Source organism: Pelophylax lessonae (assembly GCF_965119305.1).
Source record: "Pelophylax lessonae genome assembly, chromosome: 1".
In the NCBI taxonomy this organism is placed as follows: Eukaryota; Metazoa; Chordata; class Amphibia; order Anura; family Ranidae; genus Pelophylax; species Pelophylax lessonae.
Genome location: NC_138768.1, coordinates 373,986,776 through 374,002,947, shown reverse-complemented (window position 1 = coordinate 374,002,947; position 16,172 = coordinate 373,986,776). Strand labels below are relative to the sequence as shown.

General features: G+C 40.7%; 1 protein-coding gene across 2 annotated transcripts in view; it reads right to left on the bottom strand.

Annotated features, from left to right (window-relative positions):
• DOCK8 (dedicator of cytokinesis 8) overlaps positions 1 to 16,172 on the bottom strand; it is a 252,499-nt gene that overhangs the window by 32,723 nt on the left and 203,604 nt on the right. For both annotated transcript variants that reach the window (XM_082242986.1, XM_082242987.1), the window contains 4 exons: positions 13,157 to 13,291; positions 9,946 to 10,098; positions 4,366 to 4,524; positions 517 to 617 (listed from right to left, as the gene is read on the bottom strand). In XM_082242986.1, coding sequence (XP_082099112.1) covers positions 517 to 617; positions 4,366 to 4,524; positions 9,946 to 10,098; positions 13,157 to 13,291 — 548 coding nt within the window. The remainder of the gene's footprint in view (positions 1 to 516; positions 618 to 4,365; positions 4,525 to 9,945; positions 10,099 to 13,156; positions 13,292 to 16,172) is intronic.

Below are 16,172 nucleotides of genomic sequence, written 5' to 3'. Positions count from 1 at the left end.
GTACTCTTTGTCTTGCTTTCTTTGAGTGAAAACCAGTCCCCCTGTTTCATATCAAAAACTGACCACACTAGGCATTAGAGCACAACATGGTCCCTTTCTGGCTGTGCTGAGATTTCAGTCTGCTCTACTCCAATGATCAGACTTGTCCTGACCCCTCTGTCCCCACATACAACCATCAACCATTCATTGGGAAGACCAGTGTGCTGCTGATTCTCCTCCCTCAGCTCTCTATGCTCCTTATGCAGCTCAGAACACAGATTATGTGTTCACTTATAAAAAAATGTATAATGTCTTTTTTATAAAAAAATTATAGTTATATATATATATATATATACATATACATACACACAGATGTTTTGCCTTTCATTTCTATTTCAAACTGGATTGGTTAATCTATAAGGGAAAGGTTTACATACAGTATACTTTAACTATAGATTTATACACCATTGTTAATCTTTTTATTGCTAAACTGCATGCATTGAAAAAAATGAGCTGGATATGTTCTGTGACACATACCTGTACATCAAGTCCATTAACATCTCTGGGTCTTTTTGGAATGCTCTCATTTTTACTGTGTCCGAAAGAATACTGTTCAGATTGTGCAAGAGCTCTTTTACCTACAAAGAAGAATCACTTGATGATACCTGGTAGCAAAGATTGTAATAGAGAGGGATGGTACATTGATAGATAATAAAGCATTTGGGTGAAAAAACAATTGGACTTTTAGAAAGCTTTCAATGTACCTAATACTAACTGGTCTTGTCCAGCACAAGAAGAAAATTGTTTCATTCTCATTCATTAAAGTAGAACTAAAAGCAAAACATTTTTTATTTCATTTTCAATACCTGTAGAGTAAGAGAGGCTCATAACCCCTGTTAGTTATTGGTTTTGCCATCTGTACCCACTGGGGAGATAGCCAAAACAGGAAGTGAGAGGAAATCCCTGCAAATTAGGGGAAATCCTTGAGGGCCCCCCAGGTCACCAGAATGAGTGTCCCCATTGGAAGATTTCTCCTCCATTACGGTTTTGCTGACAGCCCAGAATTTGCTTTCAATGATAATGGTAAACAGGAAAAACAGAGTGTGTGAATCTCATTAAGGGGGGCAGAGACAGCATTAAATTCTGACAGGTGTTCTAATTCTAAAACTAAAATAAAAAGTTTTGCCCTTAGTTAATGTTAAGGAGCACAGGATTCAGATACAATTGGGTTGTACTGTTGTCTATAGGAGGATTTGGACACTGGCAAAGAAAAAAAAAACATAGCTGAACTATAGCCGAAAACATTTTTGTACAAAAATAGGATTTTTCTACTTTCTGTAAAGTCTTTTTTTCAGAGTCTATTAGGAGACACCTCTCTGTGTTTGTGACCTTATTCCTATACTCCTTTTCTACAAACTGAGGAAGTGGGAGTGGGAAGGGTTATGCCAAGCTGGTGACATTTTTTTTAATATTCAAATCTTCCTGAAGACGGCAGTATAACCCAAATGTCTCTAAATCTTATGATCCACTAGGGCTCATTTACACTTGCTTTGACTTCAACACACATTAAAGCGCCTGCCGCTTCAACATGCTTTTTTTTATGTGTTTTTCTGTGATGCTTCAGTGGTGCCCTTTAAAGCTTTAATGAAGCTTGGCAGATGCCCTGTGTGTGTTGATATCCATACCTGAAATTTCACCAAACTGAAGTTAAAGCTGAACTAGTGCCTCTCAAAAGCTTCAGGCGCTTCAAGCAAGCTTTGTCATAGACTTCTATGGAGGCTTTGAAGATGCTTGGAAGCACCACTAAAGCGACATGGGGTATAATTTTTGAAGGAAAGCAAAGCAAACCCAAGGTGTAAACAGGACTGTAAGCTAACCTTTTTTTTTTTTTTTTTTTAGTGACAGCAGCTTTGACTGGCGTTCAGAGCGCTTTAAAAAAATGTCTGAAGCCATGTTTTGAAGCAAGTGTAAATGACAAAGAAAAGGATTTTACAATAAGTGTGAACATCCCATTATTCTGTTTCATTAGATAAATAAGGCTTATTGTGTCTACATAGATAAAGCACTAGATCTGTTATTTTTTTTATTTTTGGGGAGACTACTAAGGGTATAGTAAAAAAAAAAAAAAAGCCAGCACTCTCCCACCTAACATTCCTCAATCAGAAAATGTAGGGAGCCAAAGAGAAAAATGTTAGGCCCCATGGGGCTGAACAAGAGAAACCTCAGAGTCTATGACCAGCTTAGAATAAAATTTGCCATGCCTTGAGTGTTTCTGAACTTGTGTGTTGCTGTAGCTTTGTGACGGACAGCTAATCCTAGGAAAGCTTGCCCTTTGTAATTCATCTACTGAAATGTAGGCGCTACCATAGATTACAATACGACTACAATTTATGGAAATGCCCTAAAAAGGTGGCGTGAATTACCATGTTTTTGCAAATCTATACTTCTGCTAATGTTGCAAACAAAATATAGAATTGAGTTATTTATTCTTTGCTGGCTAGCTGGATTGTGAGCCAGTGATTTTGTTGCGAAGCAAATCTGCTGTGTGCATTTTTTCCTTGCTACAAACTGACTTTAGATGTTGTTAGGGCCTTCTTTTGTATGTAAGTTCCTAAAGGAAATTAGCTACTCCCCTGCATTCGGAAGTAATGCAGATCACTTGATACATAATTTATTTATTAGGCATTTTGCAATGCTAATTAAAGTCAATTTCTTTGTTGACAGTCACACATCTATATTTACGTGGCACCTATGATGAGTTTACCTCCCAGTTGCAATTCTGTAGTATATGTTGACATAGTTAAACCTGAAATACAAGTTGTGTTATATAAAGCTTCTTTTGCTAACAGTACATGGTTGTTGTGTATATTTATAGATATGTCACTGGGATTTTTCCATACCACGTAGATCATAAACCATTACTGTAATTAAAAGAAGCATAAAAGGTTGCCAAAGCACAAATAATAGCCCCAGGGTGGAGGAACCAGAAGAGAACCCCTTATATCTCATTAATATCTTTAATGGCTCCATTAGCCCTTGGTGTGGTAATTGTAAAGTAGGGTATTTATGCTTCTTTATGCCTACAAACTCCAGTTAACACAGTTGAAAAGGTTGTGGAGGACAGAGTTGCTTACTGCTGTTATGATGTAGAGATGCAGCAGATGTACTATAGCATTGTAACCCTTTGTCCAAGGACAGTTAAAGGTTAGACAGGTCTCCCATTAGGAACTATTGTAACATCCTTGTTTAGATTGATGTTCTTTGACTACGTGGGCTATTTATGTGCAACTAGATTGCAAAAGCAAATGATGAGCAAATTATGTCAGTGGTCTACATGGTGTACTTGAAATCCCTGCTGTATACAAGAAAACTATTTTCAGTAATAAACAAAAAAAAAAAAAACAGAAAAGAAAAGGAAAAGCTAAAAACTGATGTCCTCTCACATTGGTGGCTGGTGTAGAAGTGCTTTCTAACAGCGATGGTCAGTGTATATAGAAACATAGACATAGAAACATAGAATGTGTCGGCAGATAAGAACCATTTGGCCCATCTAGTCTGCCCAATATATCTGAATCCTATGAATAGTCCCTGGCCCTATCTTATATGAAGGATAGCCTTATGCCTATCCCATGCATGCTTAAACTCCTTCACTGTATTTGCAGCTACCACTTCTGCAGGAAGGTTATTCCATGCATCCACTACTCTCTCAGTAAAGTAATACTTCCTCATATTACTTTTAAACCTTTGCCCCTCTAATTTAAAACTGTGTCCTCTTGTGGTAGTTTTTCTTCTTTTAAATATGCTCTCCTCCTTTACCGAGTTGATTCCCTTTATGTATTTAAAAGTTTCTATCATATCCCCTCTGTCTCTTCTTTCTTCCAAGCTATACATGTTAAGGTCCTTTAACCTTTCCTGGTAAGTTTTTTCCTGCAATCCATGTACTAGTTTAGTATATACAGAGTTAGGCTTAAAAAATACACATTTCCATCAAGTGTAATATTTTTTTTAAAGATTGATGGAAAAGTGCCCCTGTATGTTAGTGGTCAATGAAGAAGTGCCCCATTGCGTTGGTAGTCACTGAAGAAGTGCCCTCTTACACTGATGTATAATGTGCCCCCCTTACATTGGTGGTCAGTTAAGTGCTGCATTTCATTAATGGTTAGTGGAGAAATGACTGCCTATTAATAAACTGGTGGTTACTGAAGAAGTGCCAACTTAAACTGGTATTCAGTGTAGTGCCCCCATAAATTGGTGCTCAGTGGAGAAACAGACCCTTACGTTGGTAGCCAGTGTAATTGTGGTGCCATCTTACACTGCTGCATTATATCTCATTGCATCGCACATTTACCTACAATTATGTTTTTACAGTAATTGCATTTACATTACCTGTGCAGGAAACATAGTAGCTTGCATATCTTCATCTTCTTCAGCATATGCCAGAATGCTCCTCAGTGATTTGCGCAGATACTCTTCATTGAAATCCTGTGACTTTCCAACCAGTGAGGCTAATGACATGGTAACTTGCATTTTTACCCGGGCAAAGTTCTAGATGAAATATACATAACCACATTTGCTAGAAATTAATTTGTTGCATTTACGGAGGTCCAAGTCAAGAAATGCAAACAAGATATCTTTAAGAAGGTAATTATTAACAGATGTGTCTGGAGACTAATTCTTCATAAAGTTGATATACAGTGGGTACGGAAAGTATTCAGACCCCCTTAAATTTTTCACTCTTTGTTATGTTGCAGCCATTTGCTAAAATCATTTAGGTTCATTCTTCTTCCTCATGAATGTACACATAGCACCCCATACTGACAGAAAAACACAGAATTGTTGACATTGTTGCAGATTTATTAAAAAAGAAAAACTGAAATATCACATGGTCCTAAGTATTCAGACCCTTTGCTCAGTATTTAGTAGAAGCCCCCTTTTGATCTAATACAGCCAGGAGTCTTTTTGGGAAAGATGCAACAAGTCTTTCACACCTGGATTTGGGGATCCTCTGCCATTCCTCCTTGCAGATCCTCTCCAGTTCTGTCAGGTTGGATGGTAAACGTTGGTGGACAGCCATTTTTTGGTCTCTCCAGAGATGCTCAATTGGGTTTAAGTCAGGGCTCTGGCTGGGCCATTCAAGAACAGTCACGGAGTTGTTGTGAAGCCACTCCTTTGTTATTTTAGCTGTGTGCTTAGGGTCATTGTCTTGTTGGAAGGTAAACCTTCGGCCCAGAGCACTCTGGAAAAGGTTTTTGTCCAGGATATCCCTGTACTTGGCCGCATTCATCTTTCCCTCGATTGCAACCAGTCGTCCTGTCCCTGCAGCTGAAAAACACCCCCACAGCATGATGCTGCCACCACCATGCTTCACTGTTGGGACTGTATTGGACAGGTGATGAGCAGTGCCTGGTTTTCTCCATACATACCGCTTAGAATTAAGGCCAAAAAGTTCTATTTTGGTCTCATCAGACCAGAGAATCTTATTTCTCACCATCTTGGAGTCCTTCAGGTGTTTTTTAGCAAACTCCATGCAGGCTTTCATGTGTCTTACACTGAGGAGAGGCTTCCGTCGGGCCACTCTGCCATAAAGCCCCGACTGGTGGAGGGCTGCAGTGATGGTTGACTTTCTACAACTTTCTCCCATCTCCTGACTGCATCTCTGGAGCTCAGCCACAGTGATCTTTGGGTTCTTCTTTACCTCTCTCACCAAGGCTCTTCTCCCCCGATAGCTCAGTTTGGCCGGACGGCCAGCTCTAGGAAGGGTTCTGGTCGTCCCAAACGTCTTCCATTTGAGGATTATGGAGGCCACTGTGCTCTTAGGAACCTTAAGTGCAGCAGAAATCTTTTTGTAACCTTGGCCAGATCTGTGCCTTGCCACAATTCTGTCTCTGAGCTCTTCAGGCAGTTCCTTTGACCTCATGATTCTCATTTGCTCTGACATGCATTGTGATCTGGAAGGTCTTATATAGACAGGTGTGTGGCTTTCCTAATCAAGTCCAATCAGTATAATCAAACACAGCTGGACTCAAATGAAGGTGTAGAACCATCTCAAGGATGATCAGAAGAAATGGAAAGCACCTGAGTTAAATATATGAGTGTCACAGCAAAGGGTCTGAATACTTAGGACCATGTGATATTTCAGTTTTTCTTTTTTAATAAATCTGCAACAATGTCAACAATTCTGTGTTTTTCTGTCAGTATGGGGTGCTATGTGTACATTCAGGAGGAAGAAGAATGAACTTAAATGATTTTAGCAAATGGCTGCAATATAACAAAGAGTAAAAAATTTAAGGGGGTCTGAATACTTTCCGTACCCACTGTACATTGATCACAGAAGCACATACATATAAACTTTATACATTTTGGGGCCTTTTTACCTTGATTTGCGAATACACTGGGATGGATCCCCATAGCGCTGTGCGTAGGATTTATTCTAGCCATTATAAGACTAAGGTTGATTGATCACATGATATGTTATAACTTGTTGGGTAATATGCAGAGCTCTGCATTAGGCATTGTTTTTAAATACTTTTAAAATAAAGTGTGTTTTGGTACTGTAATAAAGATTTACTATTGCTTATATGATTGGACATATTGACATACTTTTAGGGTCATACTTAAAGGTTTGTATTACAATACTTTTCTCAGATAGAAGAGGTCTTTTGCTGAGACTCAAGATTTATAATATTGTGTGCATGATCTTTGGGACCACCTCACATCAACACAGAGACAATTGTGTTCTCCGCAGGGTCTTCTACCAGGTTCTATGAACCCTGTAAGGTTTTCTACAACATCTCAGTTCTTATCCTCTTGACTGCTATTTGTAACACTATATCCAGCCATACAGTATGTTTAATTCCTACAGCATACGTATCTCCCCCCATAGCCTGCTGTTTCTTTTTCTCATTTCTCCATACTTTGGAACTTCTCTAACCAAATAAGAGGGTTTGCCTTACATATCTTGAAGTGGGGAGAGCTCTGACAACTGATTGGAGAGAAGGGGCACATCCCTCTCCACACAGCATACAGGAACAGAGCTGAGGCTGTCAATCAGCTGGAGGTCCCTCCCCTGTCAATATTTTTCTCTTGGTATCAGAAAAACCTGTCAGAAGTGACTCATGCTTATAGCAGAGTAAAGGAGAAGCAGACAAAAGTAACAATTAGTGCTCTTAATTGAGACAAGTACACACTATAGAGGGATATGCTTTGTTCATATTTAATTTCTGAGGTTTACTTTAAGTACTTTAAAGTGCCAGTCTAACCAAAACTTATATTTCAGTTTTTGGCAAATGGTGGAAAGCTTGGTAACTTGATAGTCTCTTTTATCTTAAGCGCAATATATATATATATATATATACAGTGGCGAAAATAAATATTTGATCCCCTGCAGATTTTGTACGTTTGCCCACCTGCAAAGAAATGAAGGGTCTATAATTGTTTTCATTGGTGTATTCTAAATGATAGCGACAGAATATCAATCATAAATCCAGAAAAACACATGATACAAATGTTATAAATTGAGTTGCAGTTCAGTGATTAAAATAAGTAGGGGTTTTTTTCTCAGAGAATAGGTGCTGGAACTCCCCACTTCTGAGCCACTCCTCATCTCCGCCCCTACCCATCTCCGAGCACCGACCCTTGGTTTCAGCCCCTACCCACCTCCGAGCACTGTCCCTAGGTTCCACCTCTACCCACCTCCGAGCACCGTCCCTTGGTTCCACCCCCTACCCACCTCCGAGCACCGTCCCTTGGTTCCACCTCCTACCCACCTCCGAGCACCGTTCCTTGGTTCCACCCCCTACCCACCTCCCAGCACCATCCCTTGGTTACACCCCCTACCCACCTCCCAGCACCATCCCTTGGTTACACCCCCTACCCCCCTCTGAGCACCATCCCTTGGTCCACCCCCTACCCACCTCCCAGCACCACCTGAAAAAAAGCCCTGAAAATAAGTGTTTGAGCCTCTACAAACCAACAATAATTCTGGCACCCACATACTGGCTACAGTATGAGCTTATGTGGTACACAGATTAGTCCTGCCAATTTAAAAGGTGCTCCTAACGACAACTCGTTATGTGTATAAAAGACACCTGTCCACAGAATCTTTCTTCCATTCATACCCCACCATAAGGGGCAAGACCAAAGAGCTGTCAAAGGACATCAGGGACAAGATTGTACTACACAAGGCTGGAATAGGCTACAAGGCCATCAGCAAGAAGTTTGGTGAGAAGGAGACAACTGTTGGAGCGATTATTCGCAAATGGAAGAAATACAAAATAACCATCAATCGCCATGGGTCTGGAGTTCAGTGAAAGATTTTGCCTTATGGGGTAAGGATGATCATGAGAAAAATGAGGAATCAGCCCAAAACTACACAGGAGGAGCTTGTAAATGATCTCAAGGCAGTTGGGACCACAGTCACCAAACAAACCATTGGTAACACAATACACCACTATGGATTGAAATCCTGCAGCGACCGCAAGGTCCCCCTCCTCAAGAAGGCACATGTACAGGCCCGTCTGAAGTTTGCCAATAAACATCTAAATGATTCAGGGAAGGATTAGGAAAAAGTGCTGTGGTCAGATGAGACCAAATTTAAACTCTTTAGCATTAACTCGACTCACCGTGTTTGGAGGAAGAAAAATGCTGACTATGACCCATCCCTACAGTCAAGCACAGAGGTGGAAACATTATGCTTTGTGACTGTGTCTCTGCTAAAGGTACAGGCCGACCTTGCCGCATTGAGGGGCCGATAGATGGGGCCATGTATTGTAAAATCTTGGATGAGAACCTTCTTCCCTCAGCCAGAATACTAAAGATGGGTCATGGATGGGTCTTCAAGCATGACAATGACCCAAAACATACCGCCAAGGCAACAAAGGAGTGGCTCAAGAAGAAGCACATTAAGTTCATGGAGAGGCATATCCAGTCCCCAGACCTTAATACTATAGAAAATTTATGGAGGGAGCTGAAACTTTGAGTTGTTAAGCGACAGCCAAGAAACCTTAAGGATTCTTAAGGAGAAGATCTGTAAAGAAGAGTGGACCAAAATCCCTCCTGAGATGTGTGCAAACCTGGTAACCAAACAAACCATAAAAGAAACATTTTACCTCTGTGCTTGCCAACAAGGGTTTCTCAACCAAGTACGAAGTCTAATTTTGCTTGGGGATCAAATAATTATTTTACTCACTGAACTGCAGCTCCAATTTATAACATTTGTATCGTATGTTTTTTTCTGGATTTTTGGTTGATATTCTGTCTCTATTATTTAAAATGCACCCATGATAACAATTCTAGAGCCTTCATTTCTTTGTAAGTGGGCAAACTTACAAAATCTACAGGGGATCAAATAATTATTTTAGCCAATGTATGTGTTGGAGCTGCTGGAGGTATGTTCATTGCCTGACATAATATAGGCATTTACATGCTGGATTCAGCAGTTTTGAGGTACGTTATAATGTGACTTCACTGGATACCTGCATTCTATGGTGCCTACATTTGTATAATTTGTGTACAATTTATTTAGTTTACAGGCTTACTTAAGTATTCTGTACTCTGTAGCAATTATGAGGGGTCACACTTTTCATGTTGAAGTTCTAATGTGTTTTATATCATGGAGAATGCAAAAAAATAAGTGAGACCACCCTAATTTCTAGCAAATGGAGACTTCAAGAAAGCAAGGAACAGAGCCTGGAACTATGAAAGGGGAAATCCTGATGATAAAGTCTCTGAGAAATACAGGAAGCTAAATAGTTGTTCGGCTTACACCTGAAATAGCACTTTGGATTGACTGGCTGCTATCTAAAGAATATGATATTTACCATTGGTTAAAGTTATTGATGTTGTGTATGGTAATGTTAACATCAAATGTTAAAAATAGTTGGACACGTGTAAAACAGAGAATAGCATAAAGTAAAATCCTACATTTCTATACTTCTTCAATATATTTGCAAAATTACAAGAACCTACACTGGTACTACTGAAGCTGTATCTCATGATCAGGTAAAGGGTGGCACACGCTTGGCTCCTTGTACTTTCCAAAGCACTGCTGCAATGATGTAAGACCTTCTGGCAGAGATCAGCACATTGCTCCACTTCTTCTTCAAACAGAAAGTCCCCAAACTATAAGAAATTACATGGTTAAAGAGGTATAGTAATCCTTTACAGGTTTTCTTTTTTTCAAATTCTTTATTTAAGAAATATCATACAGATAACAAGGTAACAGCCAATATCAGAGACATAACAGTGCAATGTATAGAGAGTATATAACAGAAGTCTGTATTTATATTATTAAGGGAATGTGTCCAGAACCCGTGTAAGTGACAGGAAGCGGACTCTCAGGTAGCGGGGAAGGGAAGGGTGAGTGGGAACTCGTTTTAGGGGGAGAGTGGGGAAAAGGGGGAAGAAAAAAAAAAGTGTGTGTGTGTGTGTGTGTGTGGGGGGGGGGGGGGGGGGGTCGAAGGAGGCACAAGGTTATGAGCTTGGCTAAGGATCTACATGTTTCCTTTAGTCAGTTTTGAGTAAATTTAAAACTACATAGCAACTGTATAAATGATAATGCTGGTAATGGTGATGCTATTTTTTCTGATTTATTTAACATTTTTCATAGACACTGGAGTTGATTTACTATTGCCAAAAAGACTGTTCACTTTGCAAGAGAATTTTTCTGTGGCATAGTAAATGAGGTGAAATTCTGCTGACTGCCATCATCCAATAATGTGCAAGCCGCCAAAATAATTTTTCTTCCAAGTGATTGGGTATACTTTGCAAAATACATTTTTACCAGATTTACTAAGCTAAGTGAAAATTCCATTTTCAAAGTGAACAGCCTGTTTGCCTTTAGCCACTTAAGCCCCGGAAGATTTTACCCCCTTCCTGACCAGGGCCTATTTTGCTATTCGGCACTGCGTGACTTTAACGGACAATTGCGCGGTCGTGCGACGCTCTACCCAAATGAAATTGACATCCTTTTTTTCCCACAAACAGAGCTTTCTTTTGGTGGTATTTGATCACCTGTGCGATTTTTTGATCATGCGCTATAAACAAAAAAAGAGCGACAATTTTGCAAAAATAACAATATTTTTCACATTTTTTTATATGAAATTCCCCCAAAAAAATGTAAAAATCAAATTTTTTAACATTTTAGGCCAATTTGTTTTCTGCTACATATGTTTGGTAAAAAACATTGCAAAAAGCGTATTTTGATTGGTGTGCGCAAAAGTTATTGCGTTTACTAACAAAGGGAAAGATTTTTGTAATTTTTATTGTTTTTTTTTTTTAACGAGTAATGGCGGCTATCTGCGATTTTTTTTGCGGTACTGCGACATTGTGGCGGACAGATCGGACCCTTGACTGACATTTTTGACACTTTTGGGGGTACCAGTGACATTACTACAGTAATCAGTGCTATACATATGCACTGTTACTGTAAAAATGACACTGGGATGGAAGGGGTTAACTTTATTGGAGAGGGAGGGGTTAAGTGTGTCCCTAGGGGCGTGTTTCTTACTGTGATTGGATGTGGCTTTGTGTGTAACAGCACAGATCAACGGTCCTACATAGCAGGACCGAGTGATCTGTGCTTTTACACAGGGGAGAGTGACAGGCGGCTTTGTTTACATTAGCCGCCTGCCTTTCTCCTTCTCCACCCGCCGATCGCGAGTGACCGGCGGACATCGGCTTCTTCGGGTACGAGCAGGGGCGGGAGCGCTCCCGCCCCCTATTCGCCCCCAGGCTAGTGATGTACCGGTACGTCACTTTGCCTGGGAGGGGCTGACCGCCGCCGTATATAGTCGGGCGGCGGTCGGCAAGTGGTTAGTAAATCAACTCAATTTGGGTTGATTTGCTATAGGCAGAATGACTGTTCACTTTTATTAATTTTTCCCAGAGCTTGGTAAATGAGGTGAAGCTCTGCTGACTTCCATCATCCAATCAGATTAAGCAAATTAAGATTTTAAATTTTTATTGAAAATGATATATACAAAACACATTACCACATGAAGTGCAGGTACGTGGCAAGTGATTGGGTAATCTTTGTAAGACTAGGGCCCAGTAAAAAAAAAAAAAAAATTTATACTCATTGAAAGAAAAAATGAAATACAAAATATGTATTGATTTTAATTTTAATGTATTCATATGGCTTAATTTGTGTTTTTATCTAGCCTAGCGATCCTATCACTGGTCATCCATTGCCAGCAACAGGATTCCAAGTCTGACATGGGCCTAAATTCTCATATTTTATCAGTAAAATGATTTTTAAATTAGGTAATCAGATGGTTACCCAAAGCATCGACCTCCTTTAATACCTTTCTTTAGTGATCCCCAATCCACACAACAGTACCATGAATTTAATTCCTTGCAACACAGCAATATGTAATTTAAATCAGAAACCCTGCTCCTTCCTTTCAGTGGCTCATCATTGAGCAGCACCTTGCATTACCTTTCTTCAGTAATCTCTAACCTCCACACCAGCACCAAGAATTTAATCCCTAGCAAATCCCCCCTTTTCTTTCAGTGCTTTGCCCCTTTTTAAAACTTGCCAGCTACTGTTCCCCTCCTGCGTCTGTGCTGTACTGTGCTGCTCTAGGAAGAGGCAGCGTTCAACTCATTCAGCACTCCAACTCCTCTTAAGCAGCATCCTGCTCTGTAGTCTGTAAGGTAGGTACCACCTACCTACCCAATGGGCACAAAATGTAGATGATCAACGCTAGATTCCGAGACTGTGACAGTAGCAGCTGTCAAGCTGTGGCTAAGCAGGGGGAAAGCAGTTAGTGCTAGCACAGAATAAACAATAATCGTTCGTTCTGTTATCGCACAAGAAAATTTTCGTACTTGTCCCTTCGGATAATTTGTCATGAACGGTTGTGATCGTCTCTCAAAAGTGGTGTATTATATATGATGATCTGTGATCAGATTATCGGGCGATCACTCCCAAAAGTGGTATTTTTCATCCAATTTTCTTATCGTGTGTAATAGGCATTAGATCTAGTCTAGTTCTGATTTATGTAATAGGGATATATTCTGTGACTCATTAAATGAGTAATAGGGTCTGGATGGGCAGTAACATGAACTCGTAACCTCACACGGGCCTTGAATGCATTTAGTGATGGGTAAAACTTTAAATTTCATACTGGTTATTTTGCAGTACAACATCAGTTTTCGAACTAAATAATTACCATACCTTGATGATAAGAAGTCTGATGGAAGAAAAGCAATGGGCCAGGTAGGTGTTGCTCTGATTAGTGGTCAGGGAGTGCACAAGTACTTTAAGGACTCCTCCAAGTTGATTATCCTTGCAGTCTGCAGATAAGCTGACCTAAAATAAAGGAACATTTTAATTACTTGAGCGATACATTTATTTATACCTAAGAAAAATTACCTAGAAAGCATACTTTTCCAAATGAACTGTACAATATTTCCAGGCTTTCCTCTCGTCGACTCCCAGTGTGGGATGTTTGTTTTGTAGGATAAGACCTTTGTAAATCTCATCCCTAAAACCCAGCCTACTGCCACTTGGGTTTAACTTTTCACTAAAATTCTTTTTCACCTTTTTTTCTGAAGGTAAAACATTCCTTTCACTACGTATAACTAGTTAATTGTTGACATACACTAAAGTTTTCTCTGCAAATTTGGCTCACTCATAATAACATAGAAATCCAGAGTGGAAGGTATTGTGTCTCCTTCCAAGCACTAGAGTTGGCTTAGCAACTGCACCTGCACATTAATTGGTCTGACTGAGGTCTAAATAGTAAGGGCTCTTTCACACGGGCGTTCCGTATGTCCGTTTTTCATCCCATCCGTTTGCAGATGAAAAACGGTTTGTCTTTTTGCTGATGACACAAAGATATGTAACAGGGTTGATGTTCCTGGAGGGAAACGCCAAATGGAAAAGGATTTAGGAAAACTAGAAGAATGGTCAGAACTCTGGCAACTGAAATTTAATGTGGATAAGTGCAAGATAATGCACCTGGGGCGTAAAAACCCAAGGGCAGAATATAGAATATTTAACACAGTCCTGACCTCAGTATCTGAGGAAAGGGATTTAGGAGTAATTATTTCAGAAGACTTAAAGGTGGGAAGACAATGTAATAGAGCAGCACGAAATGCCAGCAGAATGCTTGGATGTATAGGGAGAGGTATAAGCAGTAGAAAGAGAGAAGTGCTTATGCCGCTGTACAGAACACTGGTGAGACCTCACTTGGAGTATTGTGCGCAGTACTGGAGGCCATATCTCCAGAAGGATATAGATACTCTAGAGAGAGTTCAGAGAAGAGCTACTAAACTAGTACATGGATTGCAGGAAAAAACTTACCAGGAAAGGTTAAAGGACCTTAACATGTATAGCTTGGAAGAAAGAAGAGACAGAGGGGATATGATAGAAACTTTTAAATACATAAAGGGAATCAACTCGGTAAAGGAGGAGAGCATATTTAAAAGAAGAAAAACTACCACAAGAGGACACAGTTTTAAATTATAGGGGCAAAGGTTTAAAAGTAATATGAGGAAGTATTACTTTACTGAGAGAGTAGTGGATGCATGGAATAACCTTCCTGCAGAAGTGGTAGCTGCAAATACAGTGAAGGAGTTTAAGCATGCATGGGATAGGCATAAGGCTATCCTTCATATAAGATAGGGCCAGGGACTATTCATAGGATTCAGATATATTGGGCAGACTAGATGGGCCAAATGGTTCTTATCTGCCGACACATTCTATGTTTCTATGTTTCTAAAAACGGACATAATGTATCTCTATGTAAATACGGATGTCAGCGGATGATCAACTGCTGACATCCGTTTTTCATCCGTTCCGTTCGGTTCAGTTCTTTTGAACAGAGGAGAACCCTATTTTTTCTTCCGTTCAAAAGACGGAACGGACGCAAAAACGGATGTCAGTGGTGTCATCCGCTGACATCCATATTTACATAGAGATGCATTATGTCCGTTTTTCATCCGCAAACGGATGGGATGAAAAACGGACATACGGACCGGATGACACAAGTGTCATCCGTGTCCGTTTAAAAAAAAAAAAAAAGGAACTGATCGGGCATAAAAAACTGAATGCCCGTGTGAAAGAGCCCTAAGTGTTGGGGAGGCAAGAGGAGCTTCAGCATCTGTTTTCACAGTAACCGTCCTTTAACCCCCAGAGACTTCCAACCACTAAAATTGATCTCTACAGTCCCCTTTTCAGCCATCGACAATGTCCCTTGCCCCCTTCACAAGCCCCAGCCCCTCATTAGTGTCCCTGAGCCACTTGCAGTGTCCCAAGCCCATTCTACACTTCTTTTAACAAACCTAGCCACCTGCAGTGCCCCCATCCCTCTCCACAGCACCCAGCTGCATCAACAGCTCCATCCAACTGCATCCAGCCCTTTAACAACCCCAGCCTAGTCTCCTGCAGTGCCTGCCAGCCCCCTCCATAGTCCCCTAGCCACCTGCAGTACCCCAAACCCCCTCCATAGCTTTCCATCCCCTAGCGATGCCTGTTAGCCCCCTCCACAGCACCTATAGCCACTTAAAGAGCCACAGTTCCCCAGCTAACTGCAGTGTGCCCTATCCACAGCTCCCCAGCCACCTGCAGTGCTCCCAGACTTCATACACAGTTTACCAGCCACCTGTATTTCCCCTTGGCCCCCATCCCCTTTCAGTGCATCTCAGCTATCCAAGGTGCCCCCAGATTCTTGTAGTGTCCTTTAGCTAGCTACAGCAATCCCCAGCACCACCCACAGCCCATCCCCAACTATCTGCCGTGCTCTCAAGCCTCCTCGACAGCCCCTCAGTCACTTGTAATGCACAGTCAGACCATCCAGAACCCTACACCTACCTGCAGTATACTCCAGTCCCATCCACAGTCACTTTTACAGCCACCTGTCCCACTAGACCTCTCCATAGTCTCCCAGCTAACTGTCATTCCCCCCACCCCCTCCTGCTTGTGCTAATGTTGTATTCGGACTCTGCTGACATGTTTTTGGTTATGTAAGTATGGTATTGATTTTGTGTCTGCAGACATGTTTGTGCCTTTGCCAGTAGGGTATTGATTGTGACTTTGTTGACAGTTCTGTTTATGTCAGTATGGGACATATTATGTCTCTGTAGACATGTTTATGCTTGTGTCAGTATAGTACTGATAATGTCCCTGTTGACCTGTTTTCCGTCAAAACAATACAGTTTGTGTCTCTGTGGAGGTTCCTGGTTCTGTC